This window comes from Pteropus medius, unplaced genomic scaffold (assembly GCF_902729225.1).
Source record: "Pteropus medius unplaced genomic scaffold, Ma_sr-lr_union100, whole genome shotgun sequence".
NCBI lineage: Eukaryota > Metazoa > Chordata > Mammalia > Chiroptera > Pteropodidae > Pteropus > Pteropus medius.
The window spans coordinates 4,690,717-4,711,089 of NW_024352787.1; the positions used below are offsets into that span (position 1 = coordinate 4,690,717).

The 20,373-nt window shown below is 32.5% G+C and overlaps 1 protein-coding gene across 1 annotated transcript in view; it reads left to right on the plus strand.

The window, feature by feature from the left end:
* Positions 1 to 3,282: 3,282 nt before the first annotated feature.
* Positions 3,283 to 20,373, plus strand: part of SEMA3E (semaphorin 3E) — a 100,949-nt gene continuing 83,858 nt past the window's right edge. Inside the window, exons 1-3 of the mRNA XM_039849198.1 lie at positions 3,283 to 3,440; positions 14,877 to 14,936; positions 17,319 to 17,438. Coding sequence (XP_039705132.1) covers positions 3,345 to 3,440; positions 14,877 to 14,936; positions 17,319 to 17,438 — 276 coding nt within the window. The 5' untranslated portion in view covers positions 3,283 to 3,344. The remainder of the gene's footprint in view (positions 3,441 to 14,876; positions 14,937 to 17,318; positions 17,439 to 20,373) is intronic.

Below are 20,373 nucleotides of genomic sequence, written 5' to 3' on the forward strand. Positions count from 1 at the left end.
CTGGTTTTCTATTCTTAGATTTACATTACCCTGATTTAATTAATCTCTTTTCATTAAAATCATTAATGTCCTAACTCATATGGCCACCCATAGCCATAAAGTCACTTTTGGTAAATTGCACTTTGATATAAATTTAGTTGGTTTATATTGAGGGATGTAATTATAAGCAAAAGTATAGCACTAAATACCTTATATTTTAGTGATTTTTTTTAGTGATGTTATATATGTTCACACACACACACACACACACACACACACACACACACACACACAATGAGGAATGACTCATGCAATTACGGAGCCCAAGAAGTCCCACAATCTATTGTCTGCAAGGTAGAGAGCCAGGAAATCTGGTATTACAGTTCAGTCTGAGTTTGAAGGCCTCAGAACCAGGAAGCTGATGATGTAGATTTCAGTCTGAGTGTGGGAGAAATCTGATGTCCCAGCTCAGTTAGGCAAGATAAAGGAGTGAATTCTTCCTTTCTCCAACTTGTTCTACCCAGACCTTCAACATATTGGATGATGCCCACTTATATTGTGGAGGGCAATCTTCTTTAGTGAGTCCAGCAATTCAAATGTTAATCTGTCATCTAGAGATACCCTTCTAGACACACTCAAAATAATGTTTAGTCAAATATTTGAGGAACCCAGATCCAATCAAGTTGACACATAAAATTAACTATCACATCAGACAATGTTCCTAAGCAACTGGTATTTTTTCTCTTGTATTATAGTGACTTTAAGTTTTAAGAAGTCTGGGGTTGGTTTTAGTATTCGCTTTAACTCTATAGGATATTAGAGAAGAGCTTCAGTTAATAAATTTTATTCTAGCCTTTTCATCTTATTTTCTCCCCCCTCCCACTTTATCTTAACAACCCTAGCAATATGTTTATTTGTTTAATTGAATAGATTTGTATAAGTCTGTAAAACATCTGTGTGTTGGATTTATTTATTTTTACTATGTTTTATCACCTCCATTTCAGAAATGCAATTTAGTCAAAGAATTAAGAATTTCGAATGTAGAAGGATGATTAACATGTGAGGAAACCAATCTAAAGGGGTTAACTGATTATTCAAGATTTCTCGGGTAATTAATGCCAAAGCCAAGACTAGAACCTGGTTCTCCAGATTCTCAGTCTACAGGACTTTCTTTTATAATACACACATCTGTTGTACTTCGATTGCCTTGTTTTGGGGGGGAAGTGAGGGTGGGGGTTGAGGTTTGTGTTATGTGTGTTTATGTGTGGTAATTTGAGTGATTTTTTTCATTGTTATAGTATATGTCTGTAAGATAGTCATTTAATCTCCAGGCACCTGAGTTTCTCTACCAATAAAATAAAGAATAATGGTCATTTAAACTGTTATACTATAGATGTTAACTATTTTGGAAAAAAAAAAGATAAATATAAAGGCCATAAGAAGTGAACATTTAAAAAATTGCATTTGTTGAATGCACAAGTCAGTTTTTTCCCTTTGCAGTTTCCAAACTATGTCTCCATGGGAACATGAGTGCATTTTTGTGATTTCATGGGATAGATTTGGCCATAGAGATGGAAAGATGGATCAGAATAACAGTTGATATATCAGAATAAAATAAGATTGATGAGTCAGTAATTAGTTTCTATTATTACTTACTGATGAAGAAATAGGAACTACCACATTCAGACTGTAAGAATTATAGTAAGTGTAGCAGAAATCGGTAAGTGATTAAAACAAGTAGAAGTTGGTGTCTTTCTCTCCATGTGTACGCAGAGGTAATGAGGTCCTAGTGACCTCACTGGGAAACGAGCAAGTTCATTCCTAAATGGGACTCATCCATGTGGTGCCTCCCTTATTTGTTGGGCTTTCCCTTATTCCTGTTCAGACTTTTTAATGTTGGCATAGACTGATCCACTGTAGCAATATTCGCGGGCAGGACCCTTGCATTTTATTCCCTTTATGACTTTTTGTATTTTCCAGCACTTATTTCCTAAGCTCTGCACTTTAGCATGTTTGGTAACTCTAGAATTTAGAGACATATTAATTCTAGATAATGAGTAGCCTTTCTTTGGTCGCATTGTTTTAGATAATGATTTCACTGTGCAGAAAACTTGGGAAATTTTAGCAACCTATTGAAATAATGGGAAATTTTTCTGGAAAAGAGTCCACTCAGCAGCCCTGTTGTAAAACCATAAGTGATTGTGTGTGTGTGTGTGTGTATGTGGAGAGAGAGAGAGAGAGAGAGAGAGAGAGAGAGAGAGAGAGAGAGAGAGAAAGAGAAGAGAGAAGGTGAAGAGAGAAGGTGCAATGGCAGTGGAAGCTTGGATCTAAACTTGTGTTATGGGATTAGATCTCTAAAATGAGTATATCTTCCTATTTGTGAATGCCTAGTAAGATAGGAAAACAATATGATTCTACTTTTATAAATTTGTCTCTCAGGAATCGAAAATATCTAATCTCTCGAATTTCCATTTTCTTCTTCCCCAAATAATGCACCGTATTCTTTCCATTTCTTTCTCAAAATCTGTTCTCAGTTTCTTTATTTAGATGAATAGTCAAATGATTCATTTTCATGAGTTTTACCAGTTTCAAGTTGAAACATTCTTTGTTTGTTGGTGTCCATTGGAATTAAACGGACAGACTTTGGGAATATTTATTTTGAATTTGGGATTTTTGTTGTACATAGAGAAGTAAATATAAAAGTCATAATACAATAACTTCCACACAGCTTTTTATATTAAAGATTGTGAAGGATAATTCTTTCTGTATTTAAAAACATAGACTATTTACCTTACATTTTAAGTTGAATTGGTTTTTAGATTCATACACATAATAAATTTTAATTTGTGCACATTAAAATTTATTCCCAAGTACACTCTATTTTTTACATGATGCACATATATGTTTTTTAATTTTTTTTCTGTTTTGAGATATAGTTGATATATAACATTATATTAGTTTAAAATAGACTGCATATAATTTAATTTATGTGTTTATTGAGAAATGACTATCACAAGAAGTTTAGTTAGCATCTATCACCTCACATAGTTAGAATTTCTTTTCTTGTAATGAAAACTTTTAAGATCTCTCCTCTTAGCAACTTGCAAATACACAATACAGTATTGTTAATACAGTGTCTATTTTTAATCTTTTCAAGTAATAGATTTTAAATGCTTTATATTTCTGATAAAATGAATGTGACTACACAGTTCCAATAGGTATAAAAATAGAGCCATGAGAAAAGTATTAAAGGTATTTGTATTTTCTCGTGTTTAGCATTCATTTCCTTTTGCATTTCAGAGCTCTTGGAATTAAACAGAACATCAGTCTTTCATAGCCCTTTTGGATTTCTTGATCTCCATACAATGCTGCTGGATGAATATCAAGAGAGACTCTTTGTGGGAGGCAAGGATCTTGTGTATTCACTCAGTTTGGAACAAATCAGCAATGGCTATAGAGAGGTATGGAAATATCAGACTGTATTTCAGGTGGGAAGGAAAGGGGCTGAGACATATCTTCTTGCATAGGTGTTATTTGGATTATTTTTTTAAATATCTGAAGGATATTTTTATTGAAAGAAATAAAATAGTCATTAAAATAAAATCATCTTGAGAAAAGTTTATAAATCATCAAAAATATATAACATTGAACTTTCATCCCATCACTAAACTCTGTATTCTCAGAAAACTTCATATTGGTGCATTTGACATTCTTCTTTTGTGATGGCCCTTGTCACCACACCCTGAGACCTGAATTTGGAACATGATGATTTACCAGCAGTCCTTCTCAGCAATATTACTCCCCATATCCCAGCCCAAAAGAATATGGATATGTGATCTCAATATACCTTACTCATGTAGTTCAGTTGGTAATATCACTAATTCAGGTGGACGCTCCTTAAACCTGGTGGATTGAAGTATAATATTAAAATAAGCAAGTGCCCAACATTTTCAAGAAAAGATTAACTATGATAAGAAAGATAGTTCTATAGTCTGTGATTACACAGAGTTGAATTGAGCTAAATTTTTTTCAGGCCCCTATCAACCTTACATAAAACATGCAGAAATATTTAGACCATAGTATTTTGGGGCATAAATTTATTTATTATGCAATATATTTTCTTTATAATTTACTTTTTATTTTTATGTTTATTAAAATGATCAATGTCTATATTTTTAAGTCGATTAAAAAAACTTATGATGAAAAGCAGCATACCTTTATTTCTGCCAGTTCCTAACCCCTGAAGGAAATCACTTAAAACTTTTGTTTGTTTCTTGGGGTACTTACCTCCATATTCCTAAGTAAAGTTTGTGTACTCTGCTTTCTTAGTGTCGAAGATTTTACACACTATCTGTTTGACTTTCTATTAGAGAAGATGAGCTTTTTTTCTTGTAGTGCCTACAACTAGGCTTTATTACTCTGCACCATTTCAATAGTACTCCTCATTCATCAGTCCCCCAACTCAATATAGCTATACCACAAATATAGTTAAATAATAATTATTTACATTATTATAATTAGAAAAAATAGTTCATTGGGTTTACTTTTTGCATTTTTGTATTTTTTCTGAGATTAACTAATATCCCATGGTTTCATTTGTTTAGATTTTTATATTACTTTCACTAATTTTTGACCAAACTATCAGTTTTTTATACTGCTCTCAATATAGTAAAATGAATCAGTTTCCATCGATTCCAAGGTTTTGGATTTTAAATTAGAAATATCTTTATAGGTTCTCTTTTCAACCCGGAGTTTAACTGTGCTATCATCCTGGAAATCCCCTCGCTCTCCAGCTTATATAGAACCCATGTCTTCTTCTTTATGGGTTTAGTCTGATGTTTACTGAAACACACTTTTTACTAGCTTTTGAAGGAGGATTCAAAGTAAAATTTTGAGTTTTGTATGTTTGAAAATAATATTATTTAAACTTCACACATAATTGATAGATAGATATAAAATTCTAAAAGAAATATAATTTTCTTCAGAATTTTGAGAATATTGCTATATTGCTTCATTCTTTTTAAACTTTCAGTACAGCCACTAAGAAGTCTGATGCCTTTCTACAGCCTGTTTCCTGCTATTCTACCCACTAATGCTGACACCATGCGTGCATCTCTATATTTTAAAATTTTCTCAAATTTCTCTTAGATTTGATCATTTTTCATTCATTATGCTGGGATGAAAATGGATATTCTACAGGGACTCAATGGCTTTCAGCTCTAGAAAATCTTTATTGCTTCTCTGTTATTTTTTCTTCTTTCCATTTTCTTCTTGACTCTCTAATATTTCTGTAACTCAGTTTTTTTTTTCAATTTTATGCCTCTATTATCATATAGACTTTGAGCCATTTCTCCTGATTTCACCCATATCTACCCCTCTCCTCATTCTCAGAGGGACCCTGGGTTTCCAACTCCTGAGCGTTTTTGCAGTTCCTTTAATAAGAATCAACTTGCTTATTGGCTCCCTGCTTACCTTGCAGGCATTTAGATATCAGTTTTTCTAGAGTGCAAAGCCAGTCAACAATTGTCTATATGTTGTAGAACTTCCAAAATGTTGCTGCTATTTCTTTTGCATATCCACTCAAATTTTACTTATACTTTTTGGTTTATGTCCTTTTTACTATCATCTTAGTAGTTTCAGGATGAAATGGAAGCACATATTGTGTTATACACACACAGACACATACAAATCTCTGAGATCATCAATGACCTCTTTCTTCCAGTCAAATTCAATGCATTTTTCTCTCCTTCCTTGGATGGTCTATTCCCCACTAACCATGGTGTTTACCATGTGGCTCTGCTTTTTCTTTCAGATTATCTACACTCTCCACTCTTCTATGAAGGAATATATAAGATAGGGATCACAAGTATGGGGAACATAGAAACATCTCTGCTATGGACTGAATTGAATCCTCCCAAATTCGTGTGTTTAAAAACAGCCTTAACCCCCAGTACCTCAGAATATGACTGTATTTAGAGATAGGGCTTTAAAAAAGGTGATTAAGTTAAAATGAGGCCATTAAAGTAGGTGGTAATACAATCTGATGGGCGCCCTTATAAAGAGAGAGTGTTCTGACACACAAAGAGACATCAGGGATGCTCACTCATGGAGAAAATACCATGTGAGGACATAGTTAGGAGGCAGCTTTCTGCAAGTCAAGGAGAGACGGCTTAGAAAAAGCCAATCCTGCCAACACCTTGATCTTGGACTTTTAGCCTTCAGAACAAAATATATTTCTGTTGCTTAAGTCACCTAGTCTGCAATATTTATTACGGCAGCTCTAGCAAACTAATATAGTCCACATGTTAAAATTATGAGTATGTGAATATTAAAAGATCCTTCAAGGGATCTGAAACCCTGATGATTGAGAATCTGCTTTAAGGAAGTAGATCTTAAATAGTTGTCCTTGGATCAGGATCATGTATCTCTCACAGAATGGGTCCTTGGAATCCATATTTATAACAAGATGACTCGCTGTACACAAAATCTCTTAATTTTTCTCAGCCGTTTGTTTTCTATGTGGAACTAAAACCAAGAGATAGCAGCTTTCCACTCTAATGTGATTCTGCTTTAGAGTAGGAGAAATTGAATCGCCCAGTTATTCTCCTTTATCATTTTGGCTTAATTGTACCTTCAGGCCTTTGATGCTGGAAAAACTGTTTTTTTTATCAAGAAAATGACCCATGAAGACTATATAAGAGTAAGACACCTGGAAGGTAATGAGGTTTTATTAATTGCATCTTAGGGAGCTAAATAAAATAGTATGTGGCCATTGAAGCCTTAGGGTGTCATCTAGCAAGGATATCAAGGAAAGTAGCCATATAAATTATTTAATTGAATAACTTTCCTGCACGTAAAGGTAAATCCTCATTGGTGGAGACTGAAGTCTATCCAGTTTGGTAGACCTCTTCAAGAAATATAACTAATTCAAACTTACATAAATTTCAAAATTTCTAAGCCCCCTTCCAGGACCATGAAAGAATAGGTTTCAGGAAGGAGTCCTGAGGCTTAAGCTTCGGGACTATAAAATGAACTATAATATCTTTATAATGTAAAGAGGATGATACATATATACATATCTGTCATAGCACAATTTGAATATAGCTAGAATAAAGATCCAAATAAAATACTAAGAGAGTATACAAAAGCTGAGAGTTGGGGTTACCTGGAGACGTATAATTTACATTGGACTTTAAATGACAGTTGGAATTTTGATTCGCACAGATTGGTAGTGGGAGTAGAGTGAGAGGGAAGAAGGACGAATATTTTAGAACAGTTTGAAATAATACTGATATCCATAGCTGAAGTAAACAGGTGAGGTGAGGGCATGTTGGTGGGAACAGGGTACAGAGTGACTATTAAAAACTAAAATATGATTGAGACCAGATCCTGAAGAATATTGACTGCTATGCTATTGAAACTAATCATGTAGGCAATGCAGGAACTAGTGGGAAATTCTCAAAAAGTGCATAACATAATTATAATTTAGTGTGATTCCTTTAGCAGCAGCATGTCAGATAAATGGAAGGAAGAGGAGAACAGAGTAATAAAACCAGTAAGTAGCAGTTAGAATTGAAAACCTGGTCTATTTATTTTAGTAGCCTATGCTCTTTCCACTACATCATATCATTGAAAACCAGATAACTGCTTTCATGTGAACTTCATGCCTCCCAAATTGATCTTCAGTGTACCATTAGTCCTCCCTTTTGTTATGAGTTGTTTTTTTTTTTTTCCTCTTGGTTCTTATTCCCTCTGCATGACTACACATTACCCTAGTAATGGTTAACAAACTAGTGGAACAGTTAGTTGTTGGTGAATGGTAGAGAAAATACACTGAACAGTAGAAGTAGTTGTATCCCCTTGTTTATTTATGGCAAAGGTAGAGAGCCCAGGAGGTTTCAGTATTCAACCACAGATAAGAGAGTAGAATTTCTGTGTTCCATCTGTATAACCCTTTGCAATCTGTGCAATCTTAGAATTACTAAGGCTGCCTAAAAATAAAAAATAAAAAATAAATCAAAATTATTAACTAGTTCAAAGTATCAAATTTTATTATTCCATGAAGAAATCAAAAATTGATGTCTGTTTATTTAAACTATATTTTATGGGACTTCATAGACTATTTCATATTTAATAATAAACATTTTTCTAACAAACTTTTACCATACTTTTTCTATTTCTATATTTCGGCTTTCTTCTCCTAAATTGTTCTTACCACTATTATTTTAAGCTAAAATTACAGTATTTAATTTGGATATCTGTGATATAACTGTTAAATAATTTGTTTATAAAAATATTTATACTTTCTCATTTATTCAACTTTATTGCATCAAAAGTAAAAAAATCTTGTATTTTAGAATTTAATTTTTTATTGAGTGGGAGAAAGGTATTAAACTATAATTTTCACATAAATGACAGATGCACTTTCACATTAATGATAGCAATTGAGTAAATGTCATCCACTAAAAAGGGCATGTGTCAGGCCAATAATATATGTGTAGTTATAATATAGTCCTAATTCAAATGCTTTGGAGTATAAACATTTCATGTACAAATCTTGTCTGTAGTCCAAAAAATTAAAATTCTGGCATATAATCTACTTGAATAATGATAGTCATTATAATTAAGCATAAAAACATACACACTCAGAAGGATAATGCGTGTCAAGTTAAAGACTACCATTTATAAACCATTAGGACTCTTAATATGTTGTATTCAAAATATATTTTCTTAATTTTAATAGTATTTATAGGGTATACAATTAAAATATACATTAATGGACATTTATGTACTGTACATATATGTAAAATGTATAAAGGAAAACTAAAATATAAACAGATATTTTTATTGTAATAATAGAATTAAGAAGGGAATATTAGATGAAGTTGCAATAGTGTCTTATTTACTTAAATATATTCCATTAAGAGAGATTTATAATAACCGAATAATTTTTATTTTTTAATAAAAAAGGCAATAATTTTTTTTAGACAGATTATTTCTTCTTTGTTCATATTTTTCTGCTTCCTAAATCTCTAAATATCTTCTAACTATCAGTTGTTAAATTCTTATTTCTGGTATAATTATGAGACTCAGTTGTTACATCCTTATTTCTGGTATAATTATGAGACTCAATAGGGAGTTCAGAAAAAAATTACTTTGTAATTGAATTTTTATTTTATTTTTCTCCTTTGAGATATACAAGAATAGTAAATGGCCTGTTAATGTGCATTGAAACAATTAAATTATATTGTAGGAGTAATCTGATGAAATGATGTGTATTTAACCTTTTGCTTTTTGTACCTTTTTGAGTGCAGAGAATTTGGAAATATCATTACACCCTGTTGTTTAACTGCCTTTATAAATGTTTTGTGCAGAACAAATAGCTTAATTTTATGGGTTTTGTTGATATTAAACTCTGGAGCAGAACCAAAAGACTTTCTGGCTGCCAAAACAAATGAAGAAAATCATTTCCCTTACTATCTTGGCAGAACATTTATACATTATGGCTTTAAAATATCTTTCCATTTCCAGTGAGGCCTTTGTCATTTTTTTCCACCTGAATGAGCATTTGAATACAATCCTGAGCCTGTTAAATTTTGTTTTAAACAAAACACAACAACAACAAAAAAACTTGAATGAACCTATAATTACATTGTTCCTTTGGAAAATTCCAATGTGTTGGACTTTACAGTGGTGTGTGTTCTATCTCTCCTTTCCATCTATCCAAAGTGATCTGGTTAAGATCCTTTCTCTGCTCCCAGAAATCCTACCAGTATTTCAAAGTCTAGATTATTGCTAAAATCCTACAGGATTTCCTTCCTGATTAAACTGGAAATTACTTATCCCATTCATTTTACACTGATTATAGCATGTTCATGTCAGTGAATCTTATCCCTCAAACTTTACTGTAAGTTTCTTTATTAAATTGACTTTTCAAAGAATGTGATAAAGGTATGTTGATTGATAGAAGTTAATCATTAGTCACTGAATAAGCAGTGACCATAATTAAGGCATTGCGCCAGGTAGGTATTGGTATGGATACAAAAATAAGTCACTGCCTTGCTCTCTATAACTTTTAGTCTAATAAGAGAGCTAAAGTTAAGTACATAAATCACTGTAGTCCTAGATAGAGAAAGTAAGAAAAACAATATAGAGGATCAAAGGAGGGAGAGATACTATCTGTTGAAAACGTTATCAGGAAAGGTTCTGTTGTGAAACACTTTGAAAGATGTGCCTAAAATAATGATTTCCTTATTCCTAGTGCAGTTGCCATTTTTAGGTGTCTTGCTAGAAACAACTATTTCTGACAATCCTAGAAAAAGCCATTTATTTCTTCACCATCCCATTATATATTATCTTTTGTTTGTGTCAAGGACTGTGAAGCATTGGAGATTTTATCTCATTTTCAAGAAAAGTTAGCTTATCATAATTTCATAGATGCTGGCAGAAGACATGAAACTCCTGAGTTAGAGACAAAGGACTCTATTACTCACAGCACAGCATGCAGCATGAGCTTCATGTTTCCTCCTCAAGTCCAATAGGGTGCGAGGCATAGCAGCCTAGATAGACACTGCACACCCAGTGAATATATGTTATACTAATTAACCAACCTCAAGCTTAGAAAACTCCCAATTTTATAAGGGGTCTGCTAGCAAACCTATCCAATTTTTGCCCAGAGGGAGACATTATCTTTATTAGCTTGTACATTAAATGGATCTTCCATTTGTCCTGGACAAGGATTCTATCTCTATCTTTCAAGACTGTTCGAAAGGCAGTGTGGAAAAAAAGCTATCACTTGATGTGTAGAAATGCTATAAAGAATTGCTCCCAAACTGTATTTAAATAATCCTAGAAATAGTCATTAGACAGCAGTGATTTAGGAGAATATAGTAGAATATGTTAAGGTTGTTTTTTTACCTGGATATTATTTCATCATTGAAAATCTGAACTTGATATGTTTTTCGAAAGAATTGGTTAAGTTATCTAATACTTTGAAATTATAGAAATACAGTTTAAAGAAGTCATTATCTTACATAATGATGAAAAATGAGTAAGAAGGGATGCTAATATTCTAAGAAGAAAGAGCCTTGCATCTCAAGTTAAAAGTGTTAAGAATTCAAAGCATTATTCTGAATTGCAGATGAGATATTCTCTAATTTATTCATATAATAATTGAATTAGTCATGAAAATTTTTCATCATTGATTATGCTAAAATGAATTTCTGTTTTCTTTATGTTCTCACACACATGCACACACACACACCTTCTAACATATACTTTTGAATAATTTATGCATCCACAGTAAAATTATAATTCCGAAACCAATTGAACCCTAAGTTAGAATAGATTTTAGAAATCATCTGAGAAAATCTCTCTCGATGCAAGCATTTTTTCCAAAATAATGAATCAGTGTGCATTAGTGTATAGTGATGAATATAGCTGTATTCCAAAATAATACATTAGTAAAGTTTATAAATCCTACAGCTTCACTTCCAGGAACCTTTATAATGGTATTAGTGACTCTCCAAAGGCTGATGCAGGGCTGAACCTGAACCTGATATTATTGTATTTATGTGATATCTTTTCTGAATCATATATAATCCACTGACAGATTCACTGCTACAATCAAGAACATTAATGCTAGAATTTTATGTGTGTGCTTTTGGCTCTTTGGTTGGTTTTCTTTTATATCCCTACATTTTTCCTTTATCTTTTGTGTGTGTGTGTGTGTGTGTGCTGCAAAAGAAAAAGAAAAAAAAAATCTCCTATGTTTTTATTTAAAAGTCTGTAATTTGCACTATGAAAGCAAAAGAACACCTATGTTGAATATTGTTGGTAAGAAGTTGGGGGGGAAGCATTACACTAATAAGAACATCAAAAGTAATATTACATGCCTATAAATCAAACCATAGAGTGTTATTCTCATGATAATAAATATAATCATATAAGCATCATCATAATAAAATGCTATTGTCACCAGTTTTATGAATTCCCAATATTTTTTATGTATCAGGGATTGGATTTGCCTACATAATGTATGAGGTAAATGACAAGCCTCTTCTACTTCTAGAATGTAAGTACCTAACCTGATATTTTATGGGGTACAGCTTTAAATATAAAGCTTAAATCCTGATCATATATGGGGTTCAAATAAATATATCAGATTTCAAAAATTAAAATGCCCACAAGGGCCAGTTGGGTAAAAGAAAAGTCTGAGGCAAACAGAGAATGTCTGTCCCATTAAAAGAATACTTCAAACTTTCAGCTCTACACAGGAATGCAAACCTGTTGATTGTCTTCTGATTTTTCTAGAAAAAAAACAGAAATGTGGATTTTTATGCAAAATTTCTCATTTTTTAATATTGGGCACTAATTAAAAATAATTAAATAGTGTACTCACTAAATAAAAAATACCTTCAATCAACAACATCTAATATGTAGCTTAATAACCATAATGTCCTTCCAGGCTTGCAGAACACAGGATGGGATGGTGGTAGGTAGAGAGAGGGAAGACATCCAGGAGAGGTGATAAGGATCTTCAGGGAACAAACAAATTACCATGAAAAAAGAATCTGGCATACTGGCCCGGTCTAGCAATAGAGTCTCCTGATAGTAAAGGTTGTATTCACGGACTCTTTTCAATCTAGGCCCTGAAGACTCTTAAATATCCTAAGGAGGAAAAGACTATTTTTAGAAAAAATATCTTGAGAGGCCAGGATACTCTACTAGGAAATTTATATTCCTTCACTATATTGTTGACTTAAGAATGGAAGGCAATTGCCTACAAAACGAAAAGTAACTAAAGAAATATTGATGTAGCCTGGCTCAAAGCAGCCATGAAGGTAGGAGAGGAAGACAGAACATCTTAGGATTTCTATGGACCAGTGCATATGAATTCAAGATGCAGGCCTTTGGAAGCAATGAAGAAAAACTAAAAAGTGTTCTGGTGAGAGTCAATATCCCTCAAAATAGAATCTATCATTACCTGACAGAGCCCATGAAGATGATAAATTAGCCAGAGAAGGTGCTCAATGGAATTCCGGAGAGATACAAGAAAGAGGCCAATTGAGATTTTTCAGTCTACTTGGGGATGGCGATTGATTCAGCAGGTATATGGATAAAGTATTAACTAGTAGACGTAAGGTCTTGAAGCATAGGAAACCATTTGGGAACTTACCAGTTGCTACAATTACTCAAATGGATCACATTCCTTGGTTCTCATCCATAGATCTACTCTGCATTGTGGAGTTAGACAGAGAAATATGCAGTTTTTTAAAGAAGTTCCCAAATAATACTACTTCTTTGATAAAGTTGTAATAAGAATTAAATTAAAGTGAGTCTAAAGTTCTTGGTAGAAAATTTAGAAAGCTGGTAATGCCAAGTGTCAGTGAAGATTGCTGGCAGAGAATAAACATATCACCATTCTGGAGAGCAATCTGGCACCGTATTAACATTAAATATGTGCCTACTCTAAGACCCAGTGATTCTGCTCTTGATCGTACATGCCAGTGATATTCTTATACAGATCCCAAAGGATGCGTACAGAGAAGCATCATTTGATGTGGTGGAGATTTGGTGGCAGTCTGGGTGTCCATCACTGAGAGAGTAGATAAGAAAATGTAGGGGTGGGATCTATAGATTAAATATTGCAAAACAATTCATAAAACAGACTATATGTATACATAGAACTATGTATAAGAACCTTAAAAACCCAGTTTTTAATGAAAAATATAAGGAAGACTTTACATAAATTTAAAAATAACATTTACATAAATTTGAATATGTACACAAAAGCAATAATATACACTTTATAAGACTATATGCAAGCAAATAATAAGTGCCAGTAACAGTTTACAATGATTTCCCCTTGGAGGGATGCAAATAGAACATAGAGGAGGGTAAGGCAGGAAATAAAATAAGAAAGGAACCTTTCAAGATCAATGATAATAATGAGCCATGAACTGAGTAGTATGACAAACGCAAACCTCTGCACATGAGTTTGTCAAGCAAAAGAAAGGAAAACTAAATTATGGTTCTTACCATACTGTCTGGTACATAGTACAATTAATCCTATAGTTCAAGCAAAAAGAACAGAAGCAGTCTGAGAAAAAAAAAAAAGATAGAAAAAGTTTATTTCTTTAAAAAGACACACTTCACAGTCATAAATTTGTGGCATCAGATAACAAGTACTTAATGATTTCTGCCTGTGACCCCAGCAAAGTACTAGGTATAATTAGAGATTAAAAAAATAAATAAATAAATATCTGATATAGACTCCGTCTTCAAGAAAGAAATCAAAAAACTTGAAATATAATGAAAAATTTCTAAAATGCAATGGGAAACTGGTAGAGTTAATGTTTCAAAAAACAAAGACAATCATATAAAGACCATCACAGAGTGTATTATTAGGTGATACTTTATAAATAAGCACTTTAAAGAGTCATTAATGCTTTAATCCTTTCATGCAGTAAATGTTACTGAGTTCAGCACACACCAAGTTCTGTGCTAAGTGGTAAAAAACGCAAAGGGAACTCAAGGAAATGCCTGACTTAAGGGGGCAGACAGGTTCAGGAGACAGACTGGAATGCGGAGGTTATATAAGACAGCTTAAACACAAAGAGAGGCTGGTTAAGGTTTGGGCAGCCTCGGAAGGGCTGAGACATGATGTGAGCCTTCCAAAAGATTTTTTAAAAAATCAGGTTTAGCATGAAGTGAAAACTCAAAGATAAGTGTCTTAATTGTGCAAATAATAATGTAAAGAAGATAAAGTCTTGTTTTATCCTTTCATAAAAGAGAATAAAATGAAAATGTATTGAACTGCAGAAAAAATGTAATGGTCTCCGGTGTGGCTTATTTTTATGTGCAGTTGAATAATAATGCATTATATTTTATTTCAGATACACTGGCCTAGTACAGCACTAAAAATAGAAGAATGCATAATGAAAGGAAAAGATGCGGTAAGTATTATTCATTGTAAATTACACCAATCATCAATTATGTCTCTCGTTGATCACAAAAGACTGAATTCCTAACCTTTTATTTGCTTTAAAAAACATATATGCAATTTATTTCAGGAAAAAAAAGAATATATATATATATATATGTACACATACATATACATTATATACATATAATTATTTAAATATTAATGTAGAGTTAAAGGGAGCTGAGGTACCATCCAGAACTTGGTTTTTATTTTGTTTTATTATATTTTAATCAAGTCAGATTTGTAAATTCCTTATACTAATATTCATTTCCTATATATCTGGGAAAAAACAATTGCAGACAATCTGTCAATTCGAAGAAAAGCTAAGCACACTTTGTGAGATTTCATTTCATTTGTTTAGTCAATTAGAAACATGAAACAAAAGGAGAAAGAAAAGAAGTTTGAAAGAAGAGGGCAAGGGCAATAAACATGCCTTATGTATTTCACAATATTTCTAGGGTCATACCTACAGAATCAAAATTCCATTTCTCCATGGTTCCCTGCAGTGTGAGTAGGAAAAGGCTGTGCAGGACCACCATCCCCAACGCAGTTGCTAACACACTAAAAACGAGTGAAAGAGGGACCTTCACATGCTAGGGGGAGCTGGCCATTCACACCATACATGTCTTTGGAGGATGGCATGAACATTTCCTTTTGAAAGTAAACTTATTCTTTTTCTTTTTTTCAATAATAAAACAAAATACCGTCTAAAAGACTAACGTACATTATACAAACTCCTGAATCTCTGAAGTAACTGGGTCACAGCCAAGGAATGAATCAAAACCTCCTTGCTGCTCTGGTCTAGAGTGTTATGTTGACTAATTGAACATACTTTTATGCTATGTCAATCTAAGCCCAGCTGAGCCAAAATGTGGTCTAATTGGCTGTCAAGTTGTGACAGTGTTTCAAGAGATGAAAAGCAGGTGCTTATACTAATATGAGAATAAAATATTTTCTCCATGCTTGAATGAGTAGATTTTTCAAAAATATGGGTCATCCACAGAAGAAAATACTACACAAGTGGGAAATTAAAGAAATAAATATATCCGTGTGCCCTGAATAATCAGTTCAGTAGTGCATTCCTTATTCTTATCAAGAGAATGCTATAATCTGAATCATTTATGATGAGATGGTTCTGCTGGATTTTTCATATTAATACTATTATATGAGAGACTTTAAAGTCACAATCTGTTCTTATAAAACATTACATTTAATGATTATTGCATATATTAATATTAAAGTAATATTAATATTTAAAAAGATTAGCATTTCTCTCATTATTTATTGTAAATAAAGTAGCAATGCCTAGTTTGCCAACACAGTGTTTGCTAGAATTAATTTAGTCATGTTCATATGCAACAATTTTAAATTTTTTTCATTCAACATACCAGATCATAAAACTCACCTAGTGATTGATTTATCAAAACTTTAAGTATGTCATATATATTAGATACTGCATTTAATTAAGTAGGGATACAAAGATTTGCAAAATAAAGATTTCGTCCTCAAAAAGCTTACAATTGAATCCCAGTATAAGCAAACTAGAGCTCCTGGGCAAATGCAACCTTCTATAAATAAAGTTTTATTGGAACACAGCCATACACATTTATTCATGTATTGTCCGTGGCTGCTTTCATGCTATAGCTGCAGATTTAAGTAGTTGCAACCAGAAGGGTAAGTAGTAGAAATCAGATCACCCAACAAACTAGATATATTTACTTCCTGGTCCCTTATAGAAAAATTGTGCTGATCCCTGGACTGTAATCTTAGTGTAATGGGTATAAAATGTTATTTTTATTGGCTAGCTTTCTATTTTCTGGAAAATTCACTATAAAAGTGCTTTATGTGAATTTATGAGTTTGAAGATATAACTTATTTTTCCAAACATGAAAACTGTAATGCTCTAAAGTCTGCATATGTTTTCTCGTGAGTAGTGAAATTTGATAATTATTGGTTTTCTGACTTAATGCTGATTCATTGTTTGTATGTACTTAAAAAAATAACAGCAGTGAGAATAACTTAATTGCTTAGTGGAACATATTGCCATGCAAATTGTTATGCTTGAATAAATTTCTAAATAGTGTTATTTTATTCCTCCACTGTGTAGTGGAATACATGAAAATAATACACTCCCATTATTAAACATAATTCGTACATCGCTGTTAACTAAAAAGTGCATCCATCACTCTGGTCTCTTCTTCTGATGGTCCTTGTCCTTTCTTTATCTGTCCCTCTTGACTCCTCTAGCCACGATAGACTTAAACATGAGATTTCTAAGATTAGGGAAACAAATCAAAAAAGGGCTAAACATTTTTATTCCACTAACCAATTTCTTATTTTTTTTCTGCTTTAGAGTGAATGTGCAAATTATGTTCGGGTTTTGCATCACTATAATAGGACACACCTTCTGACCTGTGGTACTGGAGCTTTCGACCCACTTTGTGCCTTCATCAGAGTTGGATATCATTTGGAGGTAAGATGATTTCATTCATTGCTATCAATAAAAGTAATGATTAAAAGAACTTTGTTTTAAAAGGTTGTGGCATTTCCTCTAATGAAAGAGAAAAGCACTTGTGATTTAGTTTGCTTGAGTCAGAGAAATAATTTTCCTCTCTGAGCCTTTGAAATCTTTGTCAGCTATAAAACCTAAGAACCAATTAATTCTTTATGTATTCATTCACTGAACAATTTCATTTACTTAATTTGTTTACTTAAAATATTTCTTGATATTGAACTATGTTCTCTATTGTGTTCTTATATGAATTCTTATTAATATAAGCACCAAATTAGAATATATATGAATATATATGTATGTATATGTATACATATATAAATAAGTAAATATATATAAATAAAATTGCTAAATATAACATTTTATAAAGGACATCCAAAGGACTTGTTGATTCTGTAATTACTCCTTAGCCAGATGAAGTAGGGAGGTGGAATTGGGGGTGGGGAGAGATTGCAAACTGACAAGCTAAATATGACTGGGTGAGAGCTATATACATATCTTCCCCCCAGAATCCACCATTGAGTGATGTGGTATAATGAGAGCGAATCTCAACAGAATTCTGCCACACACATAAAATTTACTAACAAGCAGGCTCAAAGATCAGTCATATAACCAGTTTCAACAAACTGGGTCAACTTTCAACTCTCATTTATTTTAGGCACATTTTCAAGCACCTTACAGCACGGTTTCACTCTGAAGTATATTAAACAATATTCTGACGTTAAGATCTGTTATTTTTCATTTAGGTCCAAAGGCAGAATTCTACGTTAAAACAGGACACAGATAAAGTAGAGCTCTAGGTATTCTGTAGTTAAGCAGCTAGACTCTTGATTCTTCTACTCCACTTATAAGAAAGGACAGCAGTGACTATAAAATATTTTCAGCCTGCAGATATAAAGACCAACATTCATTTCACTAGTGAAAAATTATTCCTGATATTCCTTATACTTAGTTAACACTCAAGTACACATATAATTAATATCTGAAGTGCTTACTGTAAGCTGTCTCTGGAGAGTGCCCTGACTGAGGTACTTCAGCTGTTAAGTGTCCTTATAGGCAGAGTTTTTGATTAGCGTATTTTAAATCTTAACTAATCACCCTGAGTTGTAGGTTAAAGCTAAGTAGCATGCATAAACATATCAGCGTATTTACTGAATTATTTTAAAGAAACAGTACAGATGATGTAACAGGAGAACTTTAGACAGAGTTGTGGAAGACAAATCAGTCCATTGCAAAGTCAGTATATTTACATATATACAAATGTAAAAAGTATACATATGTATATACACATAAACATACATATGTATACACAAACACATGTATACAGATGTACGAAGTCAGAGTGTATGCATCTGAGATACAGAACAATTGGAAACAAATTCTCTCAGTTTTCATTTATCTAAAAATGCTTTTATTTTGTTTTTGAAAGATATTTTCCCTCGATATGGAATACTGGGTTATTTTTTTTTTCTTTCATCGTCTCAAAAATGCTTTATTCTCTTCTATCTCTTTCTGATATAAACTCAGATTTCATTCATATCGACATTACCCTGTTTGTAATTGTTTTATCTTTTAAGATTTTCAAATATTTTGGTTTTCAGCACTTTTTCCATAGTGTGTCTATGTGCGTGATGTGTAATATGTGTTTTTCTATGGTGCGCCTATAGTGTGCTTATGTGGTGGGGAGATTGGTATTTATATTTCTTGGAATACCAAGCAAGGTTCTTGGATACAGAAATTTATGATTTGCACCTAATTTGACAAAGTTTTGGTCATTATTTCAAATAATATATCTTCTTTATTTTCTTATTCTTCTTCCAGGATATATATACACACACATGCAAACACACACACACACATACACATATATATGTATGTATATAATTTGATATACTGTTGGGCATTGTCCCACAGATCAGACGGATCAGTGAGATTTTGTTCATTTTTGTTCAATCTTTTTTTACTGTGTTTTTCAAATTTGATTGATTTATTTTCAAATTCATTAATCCTTTCTTCTGATATCTCCAATATGTTATTAAGCCCACCCCATTAGTGGTTCATACTGTTACTATACTTTTCAATTTTAGAACCTTCATTTTATATATTTTCCATTTCCATACTGAGCACTCCCCCAAAGTTTTATTCATAATGACCATATTTTCCTGTAAACACTTAAACATGTTTTTAACAACTATTTTAAAATCCCTGTGTGTTAATTTTAACATATGAGTCCACCTCAGGTAAGTTTGCATTGACTGCTTTTTCTATTGACTACGAATCATATTTTTTTGTTTCTTTGAATATCTAGTAATTTTTATTGTGTACTAAACAGTACAGACCGTATATTTTTATTCTGGATTTCCTTGGCTGGACTCAAACTCAAAACTCCCTTGTGATGGGAAGCAGCCACAAATCTCTTTCAACTTTTCAGCCACTGTTTTTTGTGGTCTGTTTGCACATGCAGTTTAAGTGTCAGCCAAGGATTTGGGAGAGAATATATACACAGATTTCAGGGTGTCTCTCTGTTTCTGGATATATCTTCTTACTTTTCAGCTGATCTGGTACTTCACATCTCTGTCCTGTAATTTTCCAAGCTGATCAGTCTCTAGCTTTCTGCTTGATTCTAGCTTCCTCATAACATGCATTAGGGGGTTTCCTTGATTGAAAAAAATGCTCAATATTTATCTACTCTTAATTGATCTCCAGTGCCTTCAAATATTTTTTAAATTATTTTATATATTTTATATTTATATTTTTTTATTTTATTTTATTTTATATTTTGTGTTTTATTTATTTTATTTTATTTTATATTTTTAACTTAGTTCATCATCATTATTATCTGTAGGAGAGTTACTTCACCACAAGCTGCATTGTCATTAACAGAAGTAGAACTCCA